Source organism: Felis catus, chromosome B4 (genome assembly GCF_018350175.1).
Source record: "Felis catus isolate Fca126 chromosome B4, F.catus_Fca126_mat1.0, whole genome shotgun sequence".
Classification (NCBI taxonomy): domain Eukaryota; kingdom Metazoa; phylum Chordata; class Mammalia; order Carnivora; family Felidae; genus Felis; species Felis catus.
Window position 1 is genome coordinate 111,583,974 of NC_058374.1, and position 23,960 is coordinate 111,607,933.

The following is a 23,960-nucleotide window of genomic DNA, read 5'->3' on the forward strand; positions in this document are numbered from 1 at the left end:
TGTCACTGAACAGGCTCAATAAATAGCAAGCCTCTTCCCCACAGGATTCTAAATCAATTGAAAAATAAGACACAGGAATATCATCTTTCTTACTGGTAAGGGCTTTAAAGAGAAAATGTGGCTCTTTATCTGTGGGTAAATGGGCTTTCTAGAACTGAATCCCAGTATGAGTCAGATTTGAGTACCCAGTCATAGGCAAGACCGGACAAGGGCAGGCCTGCCCACAAGAAATAGCAGAGAAAGACAATGAAGACAGACTCCCAAGAGTAGAAGGCACTGGGCTCTACTCATGGAATTTCTCCTTCTAAACTCACCAGTGAGATTAGTGACGAGGAGGGAGAGGGTGTGAGAGGCTCAGTGTCAGAGCTGTGGAACAGCCTCCACATGAGGGGAAAGACCAGAGTAAGGAAAAGGCTTATCCACCGCCATTTGACCAGTCAAACCTATGCTACATACTGAGGAAGACAGCAGTGGGGGATTAATTTCACAGCCATTGAAAGACACACTGATTTTGACAAGAATTACAATAAATAATATTTCTAAGAGTTGCTTCCAGTGGATAAAAACCAAGTCCTGAAAGCAAACATTTTTTGTGATACCAGCAACGTGTGCCACACTTGGAAAGATAATAAAGACATATAAAATGGATCAACACTTTAAATTTTTTTTTTTTCAACGTTTATTTTTGGGACAGAGAGAGACAGAGCATGAACGGGGGAGGGGCAGAGAGAGAGGGAGACACAGAATCGGAAACAGGCTCCAGGCTCTGAGCCATCAGCCCAGAGCCTGACGCGGGGCTCGAACTCACGAACCGTGAGATCGTGACCTGGCTGAAGTTGGACACTTAACCGACTGCGCCACCCAGGCGCCCCGGATCAACACTTTAAAATATACATAATTTAAAAAGCACAAATCTTAGTGTCAAATACCGTATGTCCTTGAAGTGTGTATATAAGTCTTCCTTCTAAGAGATCCAGAATCTTAAGTGTGCCATCTGAAGACGCAGTGATGAGATAGTTACCCGAAGGATGGAATGATACACAATTAACTCCACCGCTGTGAACTGATTTATAGAAAACAAAAGCAAAACGTTCAGAGAACAATTGTCAATTCTAAAGATGTTCTCTTGCCCTATTAGCAATATTAGGCTGGAAACAACAATCAATCAGAGAGACAATGTCTCCACAAAACCAAAATTCCATGTAGCTCACTAAAACAAGTAAGTAGTTTGCCATCATACAGCTTAAACTTCCAGCTAATGAGACAGAATAGCTTTAAAAGTGAAAGTGTGACATGGAAAGATGATCTCGTTAACCATGTAACTCTAAACTCTTCAGATACATTACCCATATAACGTAGCCAACAACTGATCACCACCAGCTCACATAAGATATACAACCTAGCCTTAAATGAAATTTCATAGCCAATTAGTGGCTTGAGGCTCAGGAATGAAGAGTATGGAAGTATATTTGTAGGAGCACATGGTCTTGCCAGCTTGTCCGAGAATTCATTTCTGGACACCATCCTTCCAACAGGAGGCAGTACGACACAGCCATCAGTACTTTGTAAACAGAAGGCCCCAAGCTAGTTCCATCAATTATTTTAGCACGTTACTTACCCTCCTTAACCCTTAATTTCCTTATCTTTAAAATGGGGACAATATTAATAATACTCCTGAGGGCTGTTGCAAGGATTTAACACAGTATCTGCCACGTGGTAAGTATTACACTTATTTTAAAAGGAAAATGTGGATTTAATAGAAATCCAATAAAAAAGAAACAAGAAATCAATTCATTTCTCTTCTAGCTTCAATGCACAGCCATGGCAGGATGTTGTTTTCTACCAATTATAACACCTATTTGTGCTCCTAGAACTCCTTCTGACTCAGAATTCAGAGTCCAATTCTACCCCCGACCTCTCACGTAATGCAGACAACCAACGTGTGAACAGCTTTCAGTTACTTCTTTTTTAACCGCCCTGGCATCATTTTTAAGGTCCCTCCACCTCTCTCTCCACTCTGACATCCACGCCAGCTTCTCAGACCACGCTGTTGATGCAACTAATTGTCCTCTAGTCAAATCAAAGGCAGCCCATGACCCTGTCTGAGAGAGCCACACCCCACTGAGAAGCATAGGCTGCGGGTTTAAGAGTTTCCTGGAGTAGGCCAGGCAGCACCTGGACTCTGTTGTCATGGAAACTGTTACCTTGATAATGCTGGAGCAATTTGTTTACTCTTATATCCCAGATTTTCACGGTATGATCAGAACCTGCTGAAGCTATGCATGTACCAGTAGGGTTAAAACCCACAAAATTTGCAAACCTAGAAGGAAAGAATAAGATAGTCTAATATTTTGATTTCTTCACCTTTATTTCTTTATTTGAACTTAATAATTAAATGCCTCTTTAGCAAACTAACCCATATAACCACATAAATGCCCAAAGAGAATGGACTTACCCTACAGAATCTGAGAAGTTATTAACACACTGCTTATTTGTGGTATCCCAAATTTTAATAGTTTTATCTTCACTACATGATACAATTAGCCTTCCATCAGGTGAAAATCTGGAAAGCACAAGAAGATTATCTTTGTGAAAGGCTCCTGACAATCAACCCCACCCCCTATACACACACACACACACACACACACACACACACACACACACATTCCCCCACACACACGTCAGGCTGTACATATATTAAATACCAGAGACCACTGCTAGCACACCATGCAGCAAAGTCATATCCTACAACCATCTCTCCAACTAAAAATAAGCATAACAAATTATAAGCACAATGACAGACCGTTAAAAAAAATCAAAATATACTATATAGACCAGCCAATTTTCTTTTTTCCTTTTCTTACTTTATTTAAATGATTTAGTTTTATAGCACTTGTTCTAGGTCTTTGATTCAACTTTGCCCTCCTCCTAAGCCAAGTACCTTGTTGTTGTTGTTTTTGTAAGTATTCTTTTTTCTTTTCTTTCTTTTTTTTTTTTTCTACGTTTATTTATTTTTGGGACAGAGAGAGACAGAGCATGAACAGGGGAGGGGCAGAGAGAGAGAGGGAGACACAGAATCGGAAACAGGCTCCAGGCTCTGAGCCATCAGCCCAGAGCCCGACGCGGGGCTCGAACCCACGGACCGCGAGATCGTGACCTGGCTGAAGTCGGACGCTCAACCGACTGCGCCACCCAGGCGCCCCAGTATTCTTTTTTCAAAAAATATTTATTTATTTTTGAGAGACAGAAAGGGGGGGGGAGGGGCAGGGAGAGAGAAGGAGACACAGAAGCTGAAGCAGGCTCCAGGCTCTGAGTCAGCATAGAGCCCGATGAGAAGCTCGAACCCGAGATCACGACCTGAGTCAAAGTCAGACGCTCAACCAACTGAGCCACCCAGGTGGCCCATAAGTATTTTTTGTCTCTTTCTTCTATTTTTGTCATTTTCTGGTATTATCCATGTGACCTAAGAGAGCCTTTACTATTCATCCCACTAACCCTGTACTGAAGCTCTTCAGAAGAAACAGATTGGCATGTTGAGAATTAAAATTAAATGATACTACCAACAAAAGCATCAACTCCCCAAGCCTGTCGTTTCCTGGACCTTGGGAGGCCCTAAATCTCCAGTGGATAGCTCATTTATACAGAACTGAAGGTCCTGATTCATGGACACACCTATCATCCACATGTCCCATTAAAAACAAATGAGTGCATTCTCAGACATTTCATCTACTGTTTTTATGCACTCTCTTCCTTTAAGAATCTTTCCAAAGTTCGTTCTTTTTCCCCTAAGTGGTAGGAGAAAAACAGAAGAGTAGAAGACCAAGAAAAAAAAAACTGAAAATTTTTAGACCATTGGGAAACTATGAATAGTTTTTTATTATTAATATTTTAGTAATAACAACAAAAAACGACAGACTTAGGTCATAGACCAATTATGTTTCATTTTATTTGTACTTTCCCTCTATGCCCAGATTACTATAAAGGTCATCAGTTAAGGGTGTGGATTATAATTGAAGGGGTGTTTCGTGTTCTCTCACTCCTCTCCTCCCTCTCTGTTCTTAAGGCTAACCTAAAAATAATTCTTCCTGACAGAAACTTTGAATCTGTCATTTATGGATTTACCATATAAAAAAAGGGACATAGGAACGTAATTAAGTTCTTTGTGAAATAATCTTTTAAATTCGGGCAAGTAACCTTGCAAGAAAATGTCTTCCGAGCTGGGTAGTTCAGTTTGATTTTATAATAACATAGTATGTTATTAATCTTTTCCTCCAGAAAATATGTGAGAAAGATTAACATATGAAGGACAGTATTATAGAAAGGCTTCAAGTAGATGAAGCATATGTTATACAGACCAGGGAAGAAAAACCTGCTCAGTATCCTTATGAAAATATAATAATACATAGTAATGCAACTAATACATAGAATCAAACTGTTTCTTTTTTTTTTTTTTAACGTTTTATTTATTTTTGAGAGAGGGAGAGACAGAGCATGAACAGGGGAGGGTCAGAGAGAGGGAGACACAGAATCTGAAACAGGCTCCAGGCTCTGAGCTGTCCATACAGAGCCCGCCGTGGGGCTCGAACTCACAGACGGCGAGATCGTGACCTGAGCTAAGTCGGCCGCTTAACCGACTGAGCCACCCAGGCGCCCCTCAAACTGTTTCTTAATGTTATCTTTTTTTAATGTTTATTTATTTTGAGAGAGAAAGAGAGTGAGAGCATTAGTGGGGGAGGGGGAGAGAGAAGGAGAGAGAGAGAATATCCCAAGCAGGCTCTGCACTGTCAGCACAAAGCCCAACATGGGGCTTGATCCCATGAACTGTGAGATCGTGACCTGAGCTGAAATCGAGAGTCAGACGTTTAACCCCCTGAGTCACACAGGTGCCCCAACAAGTTATCTTTTAGAAATCACTTAATGTGAGTATTTTAAATAAGTATTTCTAAGAGATCACTTGATCCTTACATTTTAAGAAAGCCATGACAAAAGAAATGTTTAATATAAAGATGAAGTGATCAAATTAAAAACAAAGTATAAAAATACTCAACTTCGACATTATTGGCCAAATACCACCACCTCCATTATCATCGTTATCCTGCCTACATTTATTGAGCACACATGTCCGAGAATGGTTCTTAACACATTACCTATAACAACTTGTTTAATCCTCAAAATAATCCTACTAAACAGGTGCTACTGGTCGCCTCATATCACAGGTGAATAAACCAAGGCACATAAAGGGATCAGTAAACTGCCAGAGTCACACAGCAGCAAGATTTGAACCAGGCAGTCCGGTTCCACAGCCAAACCTCTCAGTCACTCTGCTTAAGTCCCTGACAGAAAGGCAACTTTCTTCAACTGGCTAAATTATTTAGAGCACAGAAGTTCAGTGTGGCTTCTGGGTAACCACAGAAAGTTCTAAAGTGGAGGGAAACCATGAGGCAGTGCTCTTAGGAAGCCAGGTGACTGGGCTCTACCTGACAGGCTAACCACTAGACTATCCTTTAATAAAAACCGGCCTCTGCTGCCATACGTTGTCAGTGTCCTTGGGGAGTTTCTGGGGGAACATATTCATTGATTCAAATATTTTATACCTCCAAAACCAGGCACTGGGCCCTGTCCTGGGTAACTGGAATACAGTGGTGAATGAGACTGGTAAGATCCCTGCCTTCATGACGTTTGCACTCTAGGAAGGGCTCACAGCAGTATTTTAGATAGTGCTAAGAAAAGAGTTTGAAACAAAAAGGTGCCAATTTGTCAACAGAAGTTCCACGGAAGCAACAGGATTTTAAAGAAACTTGTGAATAAAGAAAAGGGGGTATCTTGGCCGGCTAGAAATTCATCCTGAGCAGGAAGGGCTATAGCCCCGGAGAACTTCTAGGTACTAAAGAAATGAAGGGGATGCAAAAGTCAGATAAGTGGAGGGAAAGGAGGGGAAGAACCTGGTGAGGGGTGGGGTGGGGGGTGTTCTACCCCAGCTCAACATGACCAAAGGGGGACCGGAGATTAAGGCTGCCCCCCTCCTCCGGACACCACGTTATAATGCCTGCATATGTTCTCTATATATGTGTTTTGTTTTGTTTTGTTTTGTTTTGTTTTGTTTTGTTTTGTGGGGGGGGGGGGGTTGCCTTGGGAAGGGTTATAAGTGAGGCTGGTGGTTTGTATCTTCTCTTCTCTCCTTTTATTTTGAATTAGATACATCAAAAATAGGTTGGCACCAATAAAAGAGGCTTCTCTTTGCCCTGACTTCGGTCAGTAAAGGACAGTCCTTTCCTTTGTCAGGGCTTAAGCAACATCTAACTGGGTTATCAATTTTAAGAGTGTTAAGAGGATATAAAATTTCTACTGAGACATCACCAGATTTCTAACTCTCTAATTCAGCACCACTCGACTACCTTTTAAAACTTCCAGAAAGTGTGTCATAGAGATAGACATTATATTAGTCAATAGTGACTGGCAGATGAGCAGACAGGAACTGTCTGTAAGGCATCTGGGAAGTTAATTGAACCACTGTTCAATCTCTTAAATATACTGGTACTTATTTGAGAGAATCAGGAAACTACTGAACTTCTTTCTAGAAAAACTGGTTCACAGGTCATTGAGAATAGCCCAGTGGCATAACAGGAGTTCTTTAACTTGGAATCTATGGAGTTCCTGCAACTGTATGTAAAATTGTATTACCATATGCACAGCCATAGAGCTATTCACATATTAGAGAGCCAAAGGGGTCCATGAACCACATGAGAAGTTTCAAAGTGCTTTCATAAGAAACCAAAAACTTCCTTTGGAAATCTCTTATCATTGGAATAAATGTTCTATAAAAAAAACATTTCCAGCCCTCAGGCTTCTGACACCAAACAGAGTAGGCACTGTTCCATGTCTACTGAGAAATAAATAATTAGTAATTGGACTTTGAAGACAGCAGCTATTCAATAGGAGGGGGAAGCAGTAAAAAGTAGTGGAAATAGACTGTCCAGTCAGTACACGGTCCTGAATTCTAGGGCCAATTCTGCAACTGTCCGGCTATGTAACCCTATGAAATTCAAAACCACACTGGCCACTGTTTTCTATTTGTATAATGAGGGTGTTTGGACTGCATTCAGAACTAAACTTTCATAGACTCATTAAAAAAATATACTGGCAGTCTCAGAGTTTGCTTTGGTGGGATTCTGTGTTTACACACTGAAGGTGAAGTTCAAGGCAATAAGCAAAACATTTATACTTTTTTAAGTGTTGGTCAGCATCAGAAGAGAACCCATCTGTTAATTGCAGTAACAGGATTCATTCCTACAGCTGCTGAGAGACAGAAAGCAGATGAAAGAGATATAAAAAGATTTAAGTATGCCATGACACATGTTAATTATTTGTTGGGTCATTTACCATTTATATGCCCAGACTTCTCTCCTGGGATCTCCACCCATAAGTGTAACTGCCTACTGGGCGTCTCCTCTTGCATATCCTGCAGGCACCTCCAACTCTGAGCTTGTCCAAATCTGAACTCATCGTCTTCCTCCCTAAGCTGTCCTTCTCCAGTGTGCCGTTTCTCAGCAAATAGTCCCTCAGGCCAGAAGCCTAGGAGTCATGCTTTGTGCCTCTTCCTCCTCTACACCTCCACACTCCACACATCAGTTCCTGTCTCTTCAAACCACAGTGGGAACCAATGTCTTCTATCCTCTGCAAGCAACAGAAGTGATCTTTAAACATTGAATCCCATTCCTCTGATTAAAACCCTTTGATGATTTTGCATTTCCCTTGGTGAAAAGCCTAGCATCCTTACCACTGCTTACCAGGTCCTTGGGGTCTGCCCTCCGGTCCCTTTATCACCCTACTCTTCCTGGCACACACCCCTCTTCTCTCAGGTCCTTGCTCCTGCCTCGGGCATTTCCTCATGTGCTGTTCCCTGCGCCTCAAATGGTGCCCCCTACTCTTTATCTAGTTTAAAATACATAAGAAGATTTTACTCATCCTGTAAGTCTCTGCTCAGTGTCACTTCCTCAGGAAGGCTTCCAGACTGCCACCCCCTGACCCCCAGTAGGTTAGTTCCTCAGCATGTGGTCTTAGAGTAGCTCCGGTTCATACTTAGGTCATCCTTGCAATCAAGCATTCTGTTTACTTCCCCAACACATGTAAGCTCCAAGAAGACAGAAACCATGTCTGTCTTGTTCACTGTTGCATCCCCAGACACCGTGCATGGCACGGAGTAGGTCCCTAGGAAACATTTAAGACAGTTAAAAAATTTGTTTAAGATATTTGGGTCTAACTTAATATTAGAGCAAATGAAAGCTGCTGTTTAAAAGCTACAGTTTGTTATACAGCATGAATATGCCTAATGACATCTAACTGTATGTTTTAAAATGGTTAAAATGGTAAGGTCGATTATATACATACATACACACATACATATATCTATTATATGTATATATCTCTTGCCACTACAAAGAAAAATCTCTGCAATTCAGATGGTCAAAAATCACTTGTAACACTACCAACAACTGAAAATTAAAGGTAGACTTTTCCCCTAAAAATTAATCCTGGAAAAGCAATAATGTTGGACAAGTTGGCTCAATAGCCTCTACTTATTTTTGATTGAGGACACTATAAAAAAGCACACATTATCCAAGAATATACATTATTTTAAAAAATACAGGGCTATAATAAGTTTACCTATTAGAAAATTTCTTTGCCACTAAAAAAAGATAACATTATATATATAATGATCAATGTTTTCTTCATTAGTCATTAAAGAAAAATTTAATGTTAAAAAAAGGAAAATACAGTAAGTAAAAAGACAGTCCATAGTGCCATCACTCAAAATCACACTTAACCATTGTACGTATGATAGGTACTTTATCTTTTATATTATAATCTAGAGTTCTGAATTTTGCTCCCCACCCCAACATGAACATTTTCATGTTATTACTTGCATATACTCTCCTTTTAATGGCTACATAATAGTATAAATTTTTTGAAATAGTTTTATTTGGAAAATCGGTTCTTTCCAATATCTCACCATTATAAATTATACTGAAAGCAATACCTCTGAATACAAAGTTTTTTCTTTTGCATACAAAAGGGTATTTAGAATACATTTCCAGTTGTGAAGTCACTGCACCAAAGACATCTGATATAGTTTGCAAATTGATTTCTAAAAAGACTATACTAATTTATATTTTAAAAGCATGAATATATTTTCCAATAGACAGCATATCTTAAAAATATTTCTGTGAATTAAAATGTATCATCATAAATGACACTACTCCACAGAACATAGCTAGTTATTCATCACCTCCTACATGAATAGGCACCATCTCTATGCCACAGAGAATAGGTCGAGGCTCCAAGAACAAACTTATGGTAAGTACTAAACACAGACAGACGCAGAATTTTAATTACTTAAGTCCACGGTGTATGTTTAAAATTCAAATACTAAAGGGAAAAACAATTGCTCTGCTAACCCTCTACATTCATTTCAATACACTGCTCATATATCAGGAGGAAGAGCAGTATCACTTGAACAATTTTTAATATTTAGTTGTTTAATTCATCTACAAATTTGGTAAATGTATGGTATGCAATAGAAATCCCACTTATATTTTTCCAAACAGAAATCCAGTTGTTTTAACTTTATATTAAACAGTCCATCCAGTTCCCCACTGATTGGAAATATCCTCTATCATAAAACATACATGGCTATGCTTCTAGTCTTTCTATGACCTTTTTTTCCTAATATTATACAACTATCACCATATTTTAATTTCTATAATTTTATTTTATTTAAGTTTATTTATTTATTTATTTATTTTTTAATTTTTTTTTCAACGTTTATTTATTTTTTTGGGGGGGGGGGACAGAGAGAGACAGAGCATGAACGGGGGAGGGGCAGAGAGAGAGGGAGACACAGAATCGGAAACAGGCTCCAGGCTCTGAGCCATCAGCCCAGAGCCTGATGCAGGGCTCGAACTCACGGACCGCGAGATCGTGACCTGGCTGAAGTCGGACGCTTAACCGACTGCGCCACCCAGGCGCCCCATTATTTATTTATTTATTTTGAGAGAGAGAGAGGGAGAGAGAAAGAGCACATGCATGTGCACAAGGAGGGGGGGCGGGCAGAGAGAGGGAGCGACAGAATCCCAAACAGACTCCAGACTGCCAACACAGAGCCCAATACAGGGTTCGAACTCACAAACCAGGAGATCATGACTTGAGCCAAGATCAAGAGTCAGATGCCCAACCGACTGAGTCACTCAGGCACCCCTAACTTCTGTAATTTTATACTGTGTTCTGACAGCTGGTTGGACAAGTTTCTTCTTATTCTCTTTCTGGTCATTTTTTTTGTTGGCTATTCTTACACGTTTAACTCACCCATGTGAATTCTGAAATTGGCTTGGTAGGCTCCAATAAATTCCTTTGACAGAAGTTCTAGACAGAGGGATTAATGGTTATCAGACTTATTCTCCTACTATAAACAATCATACAACTGGGCAAAATATATGAAGCAACTGTTTTCAGGCACCGGAGAAGAGATAGCACACAGTTGTGAATCGTGAGAGGCAGATAACACATACGAGGCGAACACCAAACCTAACCCAGATTTCTACCCGGGAGTATTTTCCAAACCATGGCACAAAGACATAGAGCCCAAGGAGACAGCAGCAGTCCAACTGAGCAGAGGAAACAAAAATCAGAATGCAGAACTGGGCTAAAGGGCTGGAAGTTTGAAGACAGGGTGTGAGAGAGGAGCTATGAAGAGCAGAAACCAAAAAAAATCTGCCTCTGAGGCCCCTTGAGTTTGGTCAAAAACAAAGCTGCTAATGCTCTGGGCAAAAAGGCTTGGCAGAGAACAACCACTGAAGACTATGAGCTGAACAAAGATGCCAGAGGTTGCATAGAACTGAGAGATGTTCAAGTTCTGGGCAGATTTTGCAGAATGCTTCAGACATTTGGTGGCAGCCCCAGAAAGGCCACTAGTACTATAGCCCAAGTGTCAAGGCTACTCTAAAACAGTCTAAATCCAAACCTCAAGAGAATCTAGTTGAGCCATCAAAGAGTTAACTGCTTACCAGAACAAAACTCAACACTTTTTAGAGATGATAGAGTACTTTATGTTCTCAAACACTTAGCAATGTTTGGGCACACAATTTTATTTTATTATTATTTTTTTAATATGAAATTTATTGTCAAATTGGTTTCCATACAACACCCAGTGTTCCTCCCAACAAGTGGGCACACAATTTTTAAAAAATCACAAGACATACAAAGAAGCAGAGAATCTTGACCTAGATAGGACATAGATGTTAGAATTAGCAGACAAGAACTTTAAACAATTATTATAAATATGTTTAGGATTTAAAGGAAATGATGGACATAATGAACAAACAAATGAGGTATCTCATCAGAGAAATGGGTAAGCTTACAGTAGATTAGACATTGCTGGAACAGAAACACCAGGGAAGCTGAAGATAGGCCAATAGAAACTATACAAACTGAAGCGCAAAGAGAAAAAAAAATTTGAGAAAACAAGCAAAGCCTCAAAAAACTATGGGATGATATCAAAATTCAACATATGTGAATTTGGAATCCCAGAAAAAGATGAGAAAGAAATGAGGGCAGAAAGATATATGAAGAATAAACAAAAATTTACCAAATGTGATAAAAATATCAATCCTTATATCCACATAGTTCCATAAACCATGAGAAAAATATATGAAACCATAGGTAGGCTCATTACAGTCAGATTGCTATTAAAAAAAAAGGTGCATTACATATAGGAGAATAACAATAAAAATGACTGCTGCCTTCACATGAAAAAAAAAAAAAAGAAAAAATGCAAAGCAGAAGACACTGAAAGGACATCCCCTAAGTCCTAAAAGAAAAAGTATCCACTAAATTAGAATTCTACATCTCAGCAAAAATATTATTTAAAAAGGATAAACAGGGCATATCAAAAATAGCTATTTCTCATACAAATGATTGTATAAGAATTTTTGGAAAAATTTTTATCATGTTTCTTGTCTGATTCCAGGGCCCATGATTGCCCTTTTTTGTAGTGTTTAGTTTCCATATATGAATAAAACTTCATATTAAAAAAAAAGAAAAAAGGATAAACAGGAGTGCCTGGGTGGCTCAGTTGAGGGTCCAACTCTTGATTTCAGCTCAGGTCATAATCTCACAGTTTTGAGATCAAGTCCCATATCAGGCTCTGTATTGGGCATGGAGCCTGCTTAAGAGCATTTCTCTCCCTAACTTGTGCCTTCCCTCTCTCTCAAGATAAGATAAGGTAAGGTAAATCAAAATGGATACACAAAAAGAGAGAATTCATCACCAGGAAACCCACACTACAAGAAATAGTACCTGAAGTTTTTTAGGTTGAAGGGAAATGATACCAGGTGGAAACTTGGATCTAGTTTAAAGAGCACTGGAAAAGTATATGAGGGCAAATATAAAGACTTTTTTGTTTCTTATTTAAAAGAAATGAATTGCGAGCTCATACCATATACAGATGTAAAACTATTAAGAATTGGGAAATTGGAGATAAATTTTTCTAAGTTCTGACATTAGAACTTTTATAAGTTCTAATATTATATATAAAACTGCACAAATTAATTCAAAAGTAGACTGTGATATATTAAGGATGTAGACTGTAACTTCTAGAGGTTACCACTAAACAAAAACCCAAGACAAAGAATAAAGCTAAAAAGCCCAAAGAGGAGATAAAATGGGATACTAAGAAATAAGCAATCCAAAAGAAAGGGAGAAAGAAATAAACAAATGGGACAAATAGAAAACACAGAGTAAGATGGTAGACTTAAAACTAAGCATAGGAAGAGTTACATAAATATAAATGGGTTAAGCTCTCCAATTAAAAGGCAGAGATTTTCAGACCCAAGTATTTAGAAATAAAGTTACCCTCTGATAGTTAAATACATGAAGTACAGCCAATGGATAAATAGTAGCTACTTGTAGTGGCAACCCCAAACACTGTGTGCAAATGTGCGAAATGACTTGGGAACACAACCTAATTGGTGACTCCAGTAAATCTGTAGAAAGAAAAAAAAAAATGGAATATGAGGGAGTTAATAGCTGACATGAACTGACACTTTATATTCACTCACTTTAATTTTCACGAAGACTCTATGAGGAAGGTACCTCTTTGTACCCATTTTATAGGAGAGCAGACCAAGCAAGGCTCGGAGAGATTGAGGCATGTTCCCAGGATCACATGCGAGGGAGCTGTACTACAGGGCACTGCCTCTCTGCTGAATCCAATCAACTGTACTGCAGCACTTGTTACCAGAGAGGAAGCACCCAGCAACCGCCAGAGGCAAGCGTTGTCAGTGTGTCTCCTGCTTGGCCTGGGGGAGGGGGCACCCGACCAGCTGATCATGCAGTTTCCTTGGCAGGTGTGTGCATGTGGCAGAGATGGCCCCATTGCTCTATTCAAACCTGAGAAAACTGTCCATCAAGATTTTGTTTTTTCAACAAACTTTCTTGCTTTCATTCCAGGGCCCTTCGAGCTCTTGTTCTGACTCTGTCAGTGAAGGAGGAAGGCCCTGACTGAGACAGACAAACATTCTAGTCCCTTTGAAAGTTAGTGTTGTTGTCATAAATAAATAAATTGGCATCTGGCTTATGTTTCAGACTCTCCTAAGTTTATTAAGCATGACTCAGTGCCCCCTGAGCATTCTCACCTCTGAGTAAAAAGTGAAAATGGGCCTTCAGAACTTTGGAAGAAAGTCCTGAACTGGGCTGACCCTAGCAAGGCTAAGTTCTCACAGGAAGCTGCACAAACACTGCAGGCTGTCAGCTGGCCTGAGTGGACCTGAGTGGTCAGTTGGGCCCTCTCAATGCTCCTGTTGTCTAACTACAGTAGCATGAGCCAAGGAAAAAAAGATTACAATAAACACATGAGGAAGAATCTCTAAACATGTTGTAGAGCACACATACGGAAAGTTGCCAAGAAGATGAAATCCTTACCCATTCGATTTAACCAAATTATTTATCAAAGAACATTCCTCCAGAGAGACCTCGGAAGAGTTTCACATGAATCACTGATGCCAAACAGTAAGAAAAGAACTGATAAAAACAAAAGAACAGAACCACAAGGCACCAGAGAGATAAAGGCATTCCATTAAGAGTAGGCAAGCTCAGTACAAAATTGTCAATCTGAATAGGGATCGGCCGAAACGGAACAGTGAAGCCCCATAAACATTCTCCTTCGTAACATGCATGTACAGTCCTCCTACGTTCGATATTAAAAACCCACAGAAATGACTCTTCCTTGAAGAAGCCCCTGGAAAACTCCTACCAAAACTACCTGCACACCCCTCACTGATTCATTCAACCCACATTTTTGCACAACTCCTCTGAGACTTCCCCACCCCATCATGACACTGCAGTGCTTCTCACACCGTCTGACTCTGCCTCACACCCGCCTCATCAGCTCCCTCCCTTCAGAGTCACCTAAGCAGGGATGTCTTCCCTGAGCCATGTGTAAAGGAGCACCTGCCAACCCCATCACTCTCTACCTTGTGACTCCACGGTATTTTCCTGCAGGGCACATATCACTAGTACATTTTTTAATTGTCTATCTCCCTTTGGTAGAAGGAGCTCCACGAGACCGGGAGTTTTCTTTTGCTTTCTATGGTATCTACAGAATTTCGAACAGGGCCTGTCAAGAGAATACAATCTGAACAAAATACTTACAATTGAAATCTAATAGGGAAGAGAGGCCTAAGCAGACAGGACCTCATAAGCAAGACAATTCAGTGGCATAGAGGACTCGCAATAAGTGGGGCCTGGGAGAACCGTAAACACTTCCTGGAAGGAGAGCTGCAGAGCCTCATGGGGAAAGGGGTGGTGGATTCGGGGGCATTCCAGGCACAGCGGGCAGCACTTGGAAAAGGCACAGAACGCAGCAGAACACACAGGAGCTCAGTATAGCTGCAAGAAGGGGATGGGGAAGGGGACAAAGACAAAGTTGTGACAGGAAGGCAGAGCAGACAAGCCAGGGCAAGGAGTCACCAATAGCTTTAACCTGAGGAACAGTACAACCAGATTTGCATTTCACAAAGGTCTCTTTGGAGGCGGCAGGGCGGTGGGGGTGGGGGGGTGGGGGGGAGAATGGGGCAAATCTGAAGTTAGGAAGACCATTTAGGAGGTTACTGCAAAAGTGTCTACGAGAGCCCCTGATGCTAAAACTAAGACTGTGGTACTGGGGGTGAAGATAAAACAGATGTCTTGAGTGCACATCACTGGATGTGAGAATAACCCCCACTTTTCCCAAACTCTGTTCTGCTATCACATCTTACAGAAAATGCCTCTTTAAAAAAAAAAGTGAGAGAGGGGTGCCTGGATGCTCAGTCGGTTAAGTGCCCGACTTCGGCTCAGGTCACGATCTCACAGTTCGTGAGTTTGCGCCCCGCGTCACACTCTGTGCTGACAGCTCAGAGCCTGGAGCCTGCTTCGGATTCTGTGTCTCCCTCTCTCCCTGCCCCTTCTCTGCTCACACTCTGTCTCTCTTTCTCTCTCTCAAAAATAAATAAACATTAAAAAAAATTTTTAAAGTGAGAGAATTTTTAAGGCTCATTTCTCACACACACACACACACACACACACACACACACACACACACACGTACACACACAAACACATGTTAATAAAACCAGGTATAACTGTATCCAGAAACCATACCATGTAATCAGATAGCAATTCTTTCTTTCTCAAGCTCACAGCTCTGCTGTCCCCTGAATCAGCACCACTCTCAGGTCAACTGTTAGCCAACGGTGTCCCTCAGTAACCACAGGTTTCAATAAGCCCAAGGGGTGCCTGGCTGGCTCAGTCGGAAGAATACGAGACTCTTGATCTCAGGGTCATGAGTTCGAGCCCCATATGGGGTGTACAGATTATTAAAATAAATAAATAAACTAAAAAAAAAAAGAAGAAGCTTAAAGTAGCAATCTCAGGGGAAAGGCCTGCTGTTCTAACAAGACTCACTAACTCCTATAGGAGGGAGATGCCCTGTTCTGGATGGCAAGCCTGAGCTGAATGCCCTCTCCTGGGACTGGAGATCAGGCCACACCAGTACCTATACACATACAGAGGGACTGTAGGGGAGGGCTCAGGGAAAGCTTAGGGAATGCTTGGGCACCGTCACCAGAAAACAGAACAGATGCTAAGCAGACAGAAGTGCAGGGTTCCACCACTGTCTTCTCCTCTCTAATTGATGAGAGGTTTAAAACCAAATGTTGGGCCCTTCCCCAGTTCCTAAGTCTCTCCCTAATGTTACTCAGCGGGAGGTAGGGCAGGCTTGTGGCGTCATACAGTCCTGAACACTATATTTCTCATCCTCACAACAGTCCAGTTGAGAAGCCTCGTTACCCTCACCTCCCGCTGAGGCTGAGAACCATGGACTAACTCGCCCGAGGGTAACGATGTGACAGGCATGTGAATCCTGACCTATCTCACGCCAACCATCTAAAGCAGTCATGCTGTGGGTTGTAAGAGCATTTTACAAAGAGCTCAGGAACGATCATGCTTCTTCCCAATCCCAAGCCCTCCAGTGTCTCCGTGTTACTTGGAGGATGAAGTCCAAAGTCTTTTCAAAACACCCATGGCCCTGAGCCTTCCCCACCTTTCCTCTCCCTCATCCCACTTTACTTCCTGTGCCAGGCAACAGCTGAAAATTTAACATTCCCAGAGCACAAAACATTTTCCCAGGCCACAGAGCTTACTCCTGCTCCTTCCCTCTGTGAGTGGCAGGCCACCAGTCCCCATCTGACGAGACGGCTGCAAGCCTCTTCTTCTCCTGTCCGTCCCTCAGTGCTGGGCCTGCAATGTCCTCCTTGGTGTTTCCTCACACAAGTCCAGTTCAATGCCCCACTGCCCTTACCCCTTGTGCGTCATCTTCCCATAGGAGACATCATTTTATACTTATTTTGTATGTGTTTTGTTTCCATTGAACCATAAAACAGAAAAGCTCCTTGAGGCTAAGGCTGCAGTTCTCATTTCTACCTACTTGACACGCAGCACAGATATGTGGTACAAAGCAGGAACAAAAAAAAAAACCCAAAACAAACAAAAAAGAATAAAAACTTTGAAGGATTGACCAAAAAAAAATAAAAGGAATATTTTGAAGACCAAAATTTTATATTATTGGTGACCTTTTCAACCTTTTATACATTCCTCTGCCTTACAGTAGCAATACCTTTTCTTAGGCATTTTCAAAAAACATTTATTTTTATGTTAAATGTTTAAAAAACATTTATTTTAAAAAACTGGAGAGCGCAAGCAGGGGAGGGGCATAGAGGATCCGAAGCAGACTCTGCACTGACAGTCTGAGAGCAGTGAGTCCGAAGGGGGTGGGGTGGGGTGTGGTGGGGCTCAAACTCACAAACCGGGAGATCATGACCTGAGCTGAAGTCAGACGCTCAATCCACTGAGCCACCCAGGCGCCCCTTCTTTAGCATTTATATTATACATACATGCTTCGGTACAAGGACAAGGAATAAAATATCTCCTAGAATCTTCTACAGGAAAAATTTTCTCTTATCTGAACAACTTGTCGGGATTCCTTTTTGTTTAAAAACATGAAGACATGTCAGCCACCATCATTCCATCAATCCCTTGGTTGCAGGAAACTCAGGCTACACCTGCCAAATTTGCACTACCCAAGGTGACATGGTTCTACATAGAAATGTCTCTTCATTCCCTCTAGTTGTTTGGCATTTATTATAAACCACCTTAAATTATTTCAGGAAGAAAACAGACACATAGGGACCCACTGGATAAATAATGGCTCTCATTCAATGGTTTTGCTTTTGATGAGCCACCTGATAAAGGTAACAAAAACCAGTGTCTTTGCCAAACATCTCCAGAGTCAGTCCTAGTGGGGGCTAAATAATGACTCCCAGTACTTGGCCTAGCTTTTTGTGCCTCTGTCTGTTCTCTGGGATTGATCCACTAGATGATAGATCTCTGTGTACATCACTTAATACACAAATACAAGTGATCTGACCAGCCTCTTGGGACCTTCACATATGTCACCTCCTTAGGTGGGAAAAAATTATCAACTCAAGTTATATAATAGCTTTAAAAACAAAACAAGATTGAGATGTCCAATGAGGATGAGGATGATGGTTAAGATTTGTCTAGTGATTACTCCATGGGAGGCATGATTCTAAATGCTTTATGTGTATGTACTCATTTAAATACCATGACAACTTGTGTGGCAGGTTACTATTATCATCAGCCTAATTTTACAGGTAAGAAAACTAAGGCACTGAGAAGTTAGGCAATTTTCCCAAAGGTCACAGAGCTGGTAAGTGCTGGGGCTGGAATTTTAACCTATGTATTTAGGTCCCAGGTCCATGTTCTTGACCACACAGCTATAAGGCATATATAGAAATAATACTTTCTGTATTTCTTTTGGCCAGAGTCAAAAGTAGCTGACAACTCTAGAAGAAAAAAACTATTGGCTAAAAGTAGAACCTTTTGTCTTCTTCTCAGACTCACTACCATAGATTATAATCAGCACCTGAACAATAATGTCCCACTAAGAGCATGATGACAGCAGCACGGGACAGAAGACAAGACAGAACGAGGCTCCCACTACCACTCCACCACGTCAGAGCTGAAGATGCCTGGCACATTGTTTCATACAGTGTGCACACGGTCGGCTGGCTGCAGCCTGCACAGATTCCCCCCCAGGGACCACGTCGATGCCAGCCCCCTTCTTTTAAGAGCTGTCCTCTCTGTCCACCACCAGAACACATGGTTGGTATGCCCTCTCACCCCTCAGACTGGGATGACTGGTCTCTGTCAGGTGCCTGGCTAACCTGTGACAACCACAGTATCTTACTCCCTGGTGAAGGGATGGGCACGGGATCCAAGCTGAGAGTTGCCCATAGTTCTTTTCTAACTGGAGGTAGGAGCTTTTCCTGTCCAGTCGCAAAGCTATGAGGACTTCGGCTTAGAGCTGGCAGTGACCTCACCACCAGGGCATTTGAGAGAGTAGAGCCGGCATGTAGACAGTCTCTCTCGAGGCCTGCAGCCCCTGGTTCTCTACTCCAAGGTCACCAAACATCAGCCAATTAACAACTTGGAGAGGAGAGAAATAATTTCTTTGGGCTTCTATCACTTTCAAATAGACAAGTTCTAACTTTAACTCTGAAACTCACTTCCTTCAGCTGCAAAACAGGGGAAAAAAAACAATAGCCCTAAAAAAAAAATTTAAAACAATAATAATAAAAAAACCCACACAATAGCCCTACTCTCCCAGGGCAGTTCTGATAGGGAATTATTTTAATTCTGATAGGGAATTATTTTAAGTACTTAGGCGGTGTCTCTTGGAAATAGAAAGGGCTCCATGGCTGTTAGTTGACATTGTAACACAATAGTACTTGTCCCAATAGATTGCCAGATTGTGGAGTCACTCTTAGTTCTTCCTTCCCTGTCACATGCAATGTGACAGCAAGTATGTTGGTTGTATCTGCAAATGGCAGGTGGAATCCGACCACTTCTTGAAATCTCCACTGCCAACACCCTGGTCCAAGCTGGATTTGAGCTACTGCACACAGCCTCCTAACGACATCCCCTGCTTCTGCCCTGACGTTGACAGCTTTTCTCCGCACAGCAGTCGGAACCATCGCACTAAAATGTTAGTCAGAGGGGCGCCTGGGTGGCGCAGTCGGTTAAGCGGCCGACTTCAGCTCAGGTCACGATCTCACAGTCCGTGAGTTCGAGCCCCGCATCGGGCTCTGGGCTGATGGCTCAGAGCCTGGAGCCTGCTTCCGATTCTGTGTCTCCCTCTCTCTCTGCCCCTCCCCCATTCATGCTCTGTCTCTCTGTCTCAAAAATAAAAAACGTTAAAAAAAAAAACCATAAAATGTTAGTCAGAGAGATGCACATGCTCCAGTGGCATCTCCTGTCGCTCAGAACATCCGTCAGCTGTTCCCGACCCAGCTGCAGCCTCCCTCCCCGGCGCTCCTGTTGCCTCCCCACACTCTCCTCCACACCAGCCTCCTTGCCGGTCTTCAAACAGCCACCAGCTCCCACCCCAGGGCTTCTGTACTGGTTTCCTCTGAGACAGGCCTTTCCCAAACACATGCAAGCCTCACCCCCTGCCCTCTGTTAGATCTTTGCTTAAAGACCACCTTGTCTTTGCGAGGCGGTTGCTGTTTAAAATTGCAGCCCTCTTCCAATCCAGCTGTTTACCACCATCTGACCTACTGTCTCATTTTCCTACCTGTTTATTATCTAGCTCCCCTTTCTAGAATGGAAGCTCATGACAGTAGGGGGTTTTGACTGTTTTGCTTACTATTATTCCCAGCACATGGCAGGCACATGACAAATACTTGCTGAATGAAAGAATGAATGAATTTGTCCTTGATCCCCTTTTCTGGGAGTTGGGAGGTAAACACAGACCGTAGCAGGAAAAAGAAAATGCGGAAATCTCATTAGGAAACTTCACACTTACTTGGCACAGCGTACCCAGTGGGTATGTCGGTACAAGGAATACAAGAAACGCTGGCGATACATGTTCCATACTTTGATAGATTTGTCTTCAGAAGCTGTAGCTAGAAACTGGCCATCGGCTGAAAAGTCTATACTTCGAACTGGAGCTGTATGAGCTTTAAATTCAGAGGATTTTCCTCTCCTGGAAATAAACAGTGTAATATTTATAAAACTTGATTTAGGTATAATCGATATCTAATCAGTATACAGTCTTTGAAACATTTAAAACAGTTTAACTCCTGTAAAAGAACTGATGAAAGTATGAAAAGTTTCTTCATCAACCCTCTTTAAAGCTAGTTTTATTCACTGAAGTCACAACTGATACTTAACAAGAAAAGACCCTCATGGTCCCACCCAGAAACGCACTTGCTGTTTTTGTTTTAATTAGAAGCTACAGAAACAATATCCTGGACAAATCTCTACCATGAATTTTAAGTTCCTGTTGTTCCTCTAGAAATAGCAGTAAACAGTTTAAGGAACCTGCAACCTAGAAAAGCTAAGATCAATTCAGTGAACAGCTCCAAGGAAGTGTTTTCAAACTGGGGTCACGTGGAAGTTGTGTGGACTGGCAGCCTGGGCTGGGAAGGAAGAGACATCCCTTCTGCCATTTCCCCCTTTACAGAATGTCTCTAGGTAATCTCACTCTCTGACTCACCGGAGTTTCCACCTACCAGCAATGAGAACTCAGACCCCTGGGGCATATCCGAGGCCTTGCTCACCCAGGGCCCAATCTTACACCCACAAGCAAAACAAAGGACAAATGGTAACAACTGTATTCCAATTCTCAATACTTTGAAATTTCAGCTGCTGCTTTTTTTTTTTTTTTTTCTTGGCTAGGATGGGAAAAGGAGAATAGGAAAGAAAAGATGGAGAAAATAATGTGTGGCATTTAGGAAAAACACCAGAAAAAAAAAAAAAAGTTAAAATAGTCAGGGGCAGGCTAGCAGACACTCTGGAGTTCAAAGGTGGCATCTGGGAAATACTACTTGTGTCAGGACTCCAAATTTCCCCCGGATACTTCACTTTATACTACATCCAGACTTAGCAATTTTTTTTTTCCATTTAGAAAGTTGTATTTATACATAACTGTTTGAAACACATCAGGCAACAGAATTTGCAGAGCCTGGAAATCATACTCAACCACTCCCCCTTCTCCTCCCACATCCAATAGGTCGACAAAACCGATTTAGTGATAGAAATACTGCTATCACTTGCCAGATATCCTTTCAATTCTTCCTCTTCCACATCAGCTCTGCTTACATTCAGATAGATACACCCTATGTATCCTTTACCTAGATTTTTGCGAAAGCCTCTTAACTGGTCTCCCTGCTCTAATCTTTTATCCCCTCCAGTCACCTACATACTGTTCTTAGTCCCTCGCTAAAAGCATATTCTAAGCATGTAAATCTCAGTGTAAATGTGTCACAGGCTACCTTCCAAGAAAAGGTACAGTGACCAAGTTCTTCCACAAGGCATCCGGCTGTTACGCTGAACTTTGACTCAGAACAGTCCCAGAGCTTCAAACACACCTCTGGCTTTGCACTTCCTGCTTTTTCTCACCCTGGATTACTTCCCCCACCCTAACCTCCTTGGGCAACCCAGGCAGGCTTAATTGCTCCTTACCTGCTACATCTATTTTGCTTATTACATTATACAGTACTTAAAAAAAAAAAATAGACGTCTTTCCCTTCTATTAAGCTGTGAGTTTTTCTGAGGACAGGAATGATGATTTATTTATCCCTATAAGACCAGCACCAAACATTTAAAAAATTAATTAATTTAAAAAAGGGGGGGGGGTGGGGAACCTGGGTGGCTCAGTCGGTTGGGTGGCCGACTTCAGCTCAGGTCATGATCTCACCACTGGTGGGTTCGAGCCCCTCACGGGGCTCTGTGCTGACAGTTCAGAGCCTAGAGCCTGCTTCAGATTCTGTGTCTCCCTCTCTCTCTGTTCCTCTCCCTCTCCCTCTCTCTCTCTCTCTCTCTCTCTCTCAAAAATGAATAAACATTAAAAAAAATTTTTTTAGGGGTGCCGGTTGAGCATCTGACTTCAGCTCAGGTCATGATCTCACAGCTCATGTGTTCGAGCCCTGCGTCAGACTCTGTGCTGACAGCTCGGAGCCTGGAGCCTGCTTCGGATTCTGTGTCTCCCTCTTAACCCACTTGCATTCTGTCTCTGTCTCTCTCAAAAATAAATAAACATTAAAAAAAATTTTTTTTATTTTTTATTTTTTTTAAGATCAGCCCCTAGCACAATATCAGGCATATGAAAAAAGCTAGATACATTTTGTTGAATTCCACTGGTGAGAGTCACTACTTAAAGGTTCCTAGATCCATCCTGGCTTATCCCTCCAGTGGTCTGTAGAAGGCAAAAGTGACCTGGTAATAAATCTCCATCACCTGATATATATTACTCCAGGAAAAACAAAAATTGATATTTAAAGAAATGGGATGGAGCATTCAGAGCCTGGTTCAGTAAGGTTTCAAGGGGAAGTTCTAGGAGTAGCAGTTAGGAGGGGAGTTTGGCCTAGAGAAAACAAAGACAAGACTGGCATCTGCTGTGGCTGGGAAGCCAGGAGACAGTCCACACTCCAGCAACCTATCCTGCTTGCCTTCTTTCTCAGGGGGTTTCTTCTCGGCTACAGCCTAGTCCAACCCCTGGATCCGGTCTCAACCGGATATAAAAACCCACGACAGGAGTGCCTTGTGTTTGTCGTGCAGCTGTTTAACTGGTTAGCAGTTCCCCACCTTGCCTTGACATTGGCTCTCTGCCTCCCACAAACTTGCCTTCGCTTTCAGCCCAAGTTCTCTGGACTGCCCACTGTGACGAACTCCAGGCCGGAACCGCTTCCACGCTTGCTCCTGCCATTCCTCCTCAGCCTGCCAGTCACCAGCCGTAATGTCTGCACATACAGCTGCCAGCATCCCTCTCATCCCTGTACACACACTGCCCGCCCCCAACTCCCAGGAGGTAGATTCTACCGCTTTCTCCTCCTTCTGAATCTGGGCTGGCTGTGGCTTACTTTGGCCAATAACATGAGGCAGAAGTGACCCCGTGGAAGTTTCCGACCTAGACCTTCAAAGGGCCTAGCAGCTTCCATTTTTACTGTCCTAGAACCCGGCTGGCACATGGTCAGAAGTCCTTATCCTGCTGGAGAGAGGCCACTGGAAGACAGGATGCCCCAGCCAATAACCAGCACCAGGCCCCAGGTACATGAGTGAGGTGCTTAATAAGCTGCATGAGTAAAGCCAACATCAAATGGGGCACAAGAATCACCCAGACAACCCACAAAATTATGAGAAATGACAGTTATTGTATTAAGCTAAGTTTTGAGGATTGTTAAACCGCAATAACTGATATACCAGCTTCCATCCCACTGACATAATCCACGATTGCCCTGGCCCCATATGATTTGATTTAGAAAGAGGAAACAGAGACATCTACATAAGCC

General features: G+C 42.1%; 1 protein-coding gene across 3 annotated transcripts in view; it reads right to left on the reverse strand.

Annotated features, from left to right (window-relative positions):
- The window catches only part of POC1B (POC1 centriolar protein B), a 97,618-nt gene that overhangs the window by 49,929 nt on the left and 23,729 nt on the right, over window positions 1-23,960 (reverse strand). For all 3 annotated transcript variants that reach the window (XM_023257291.2, XM_023257289.2, XM_023257290.2), the window contains exons 4-7: window positions 20,474-20,653; window positions 2,456-2,563; window positions 2,205-2,320; window positions 930-1,063 (exon numbers count right to left, since the gene is read on the reverse strand). In XM_023257291.2, coding sequence (XP_023113059.1) covers window positions 930-1,063; window positions 2,205-2,320; window positions 2,456-2,563; window positions 20,474-20,653 — 538 coding nt within the window. The remainder of the gene's footprint in view (window positions 1-929; window positions 1,064-2,204; window positions 2,321-2,455; window positions 2,564-20,473; window positions 20,654-23,960) is intronic.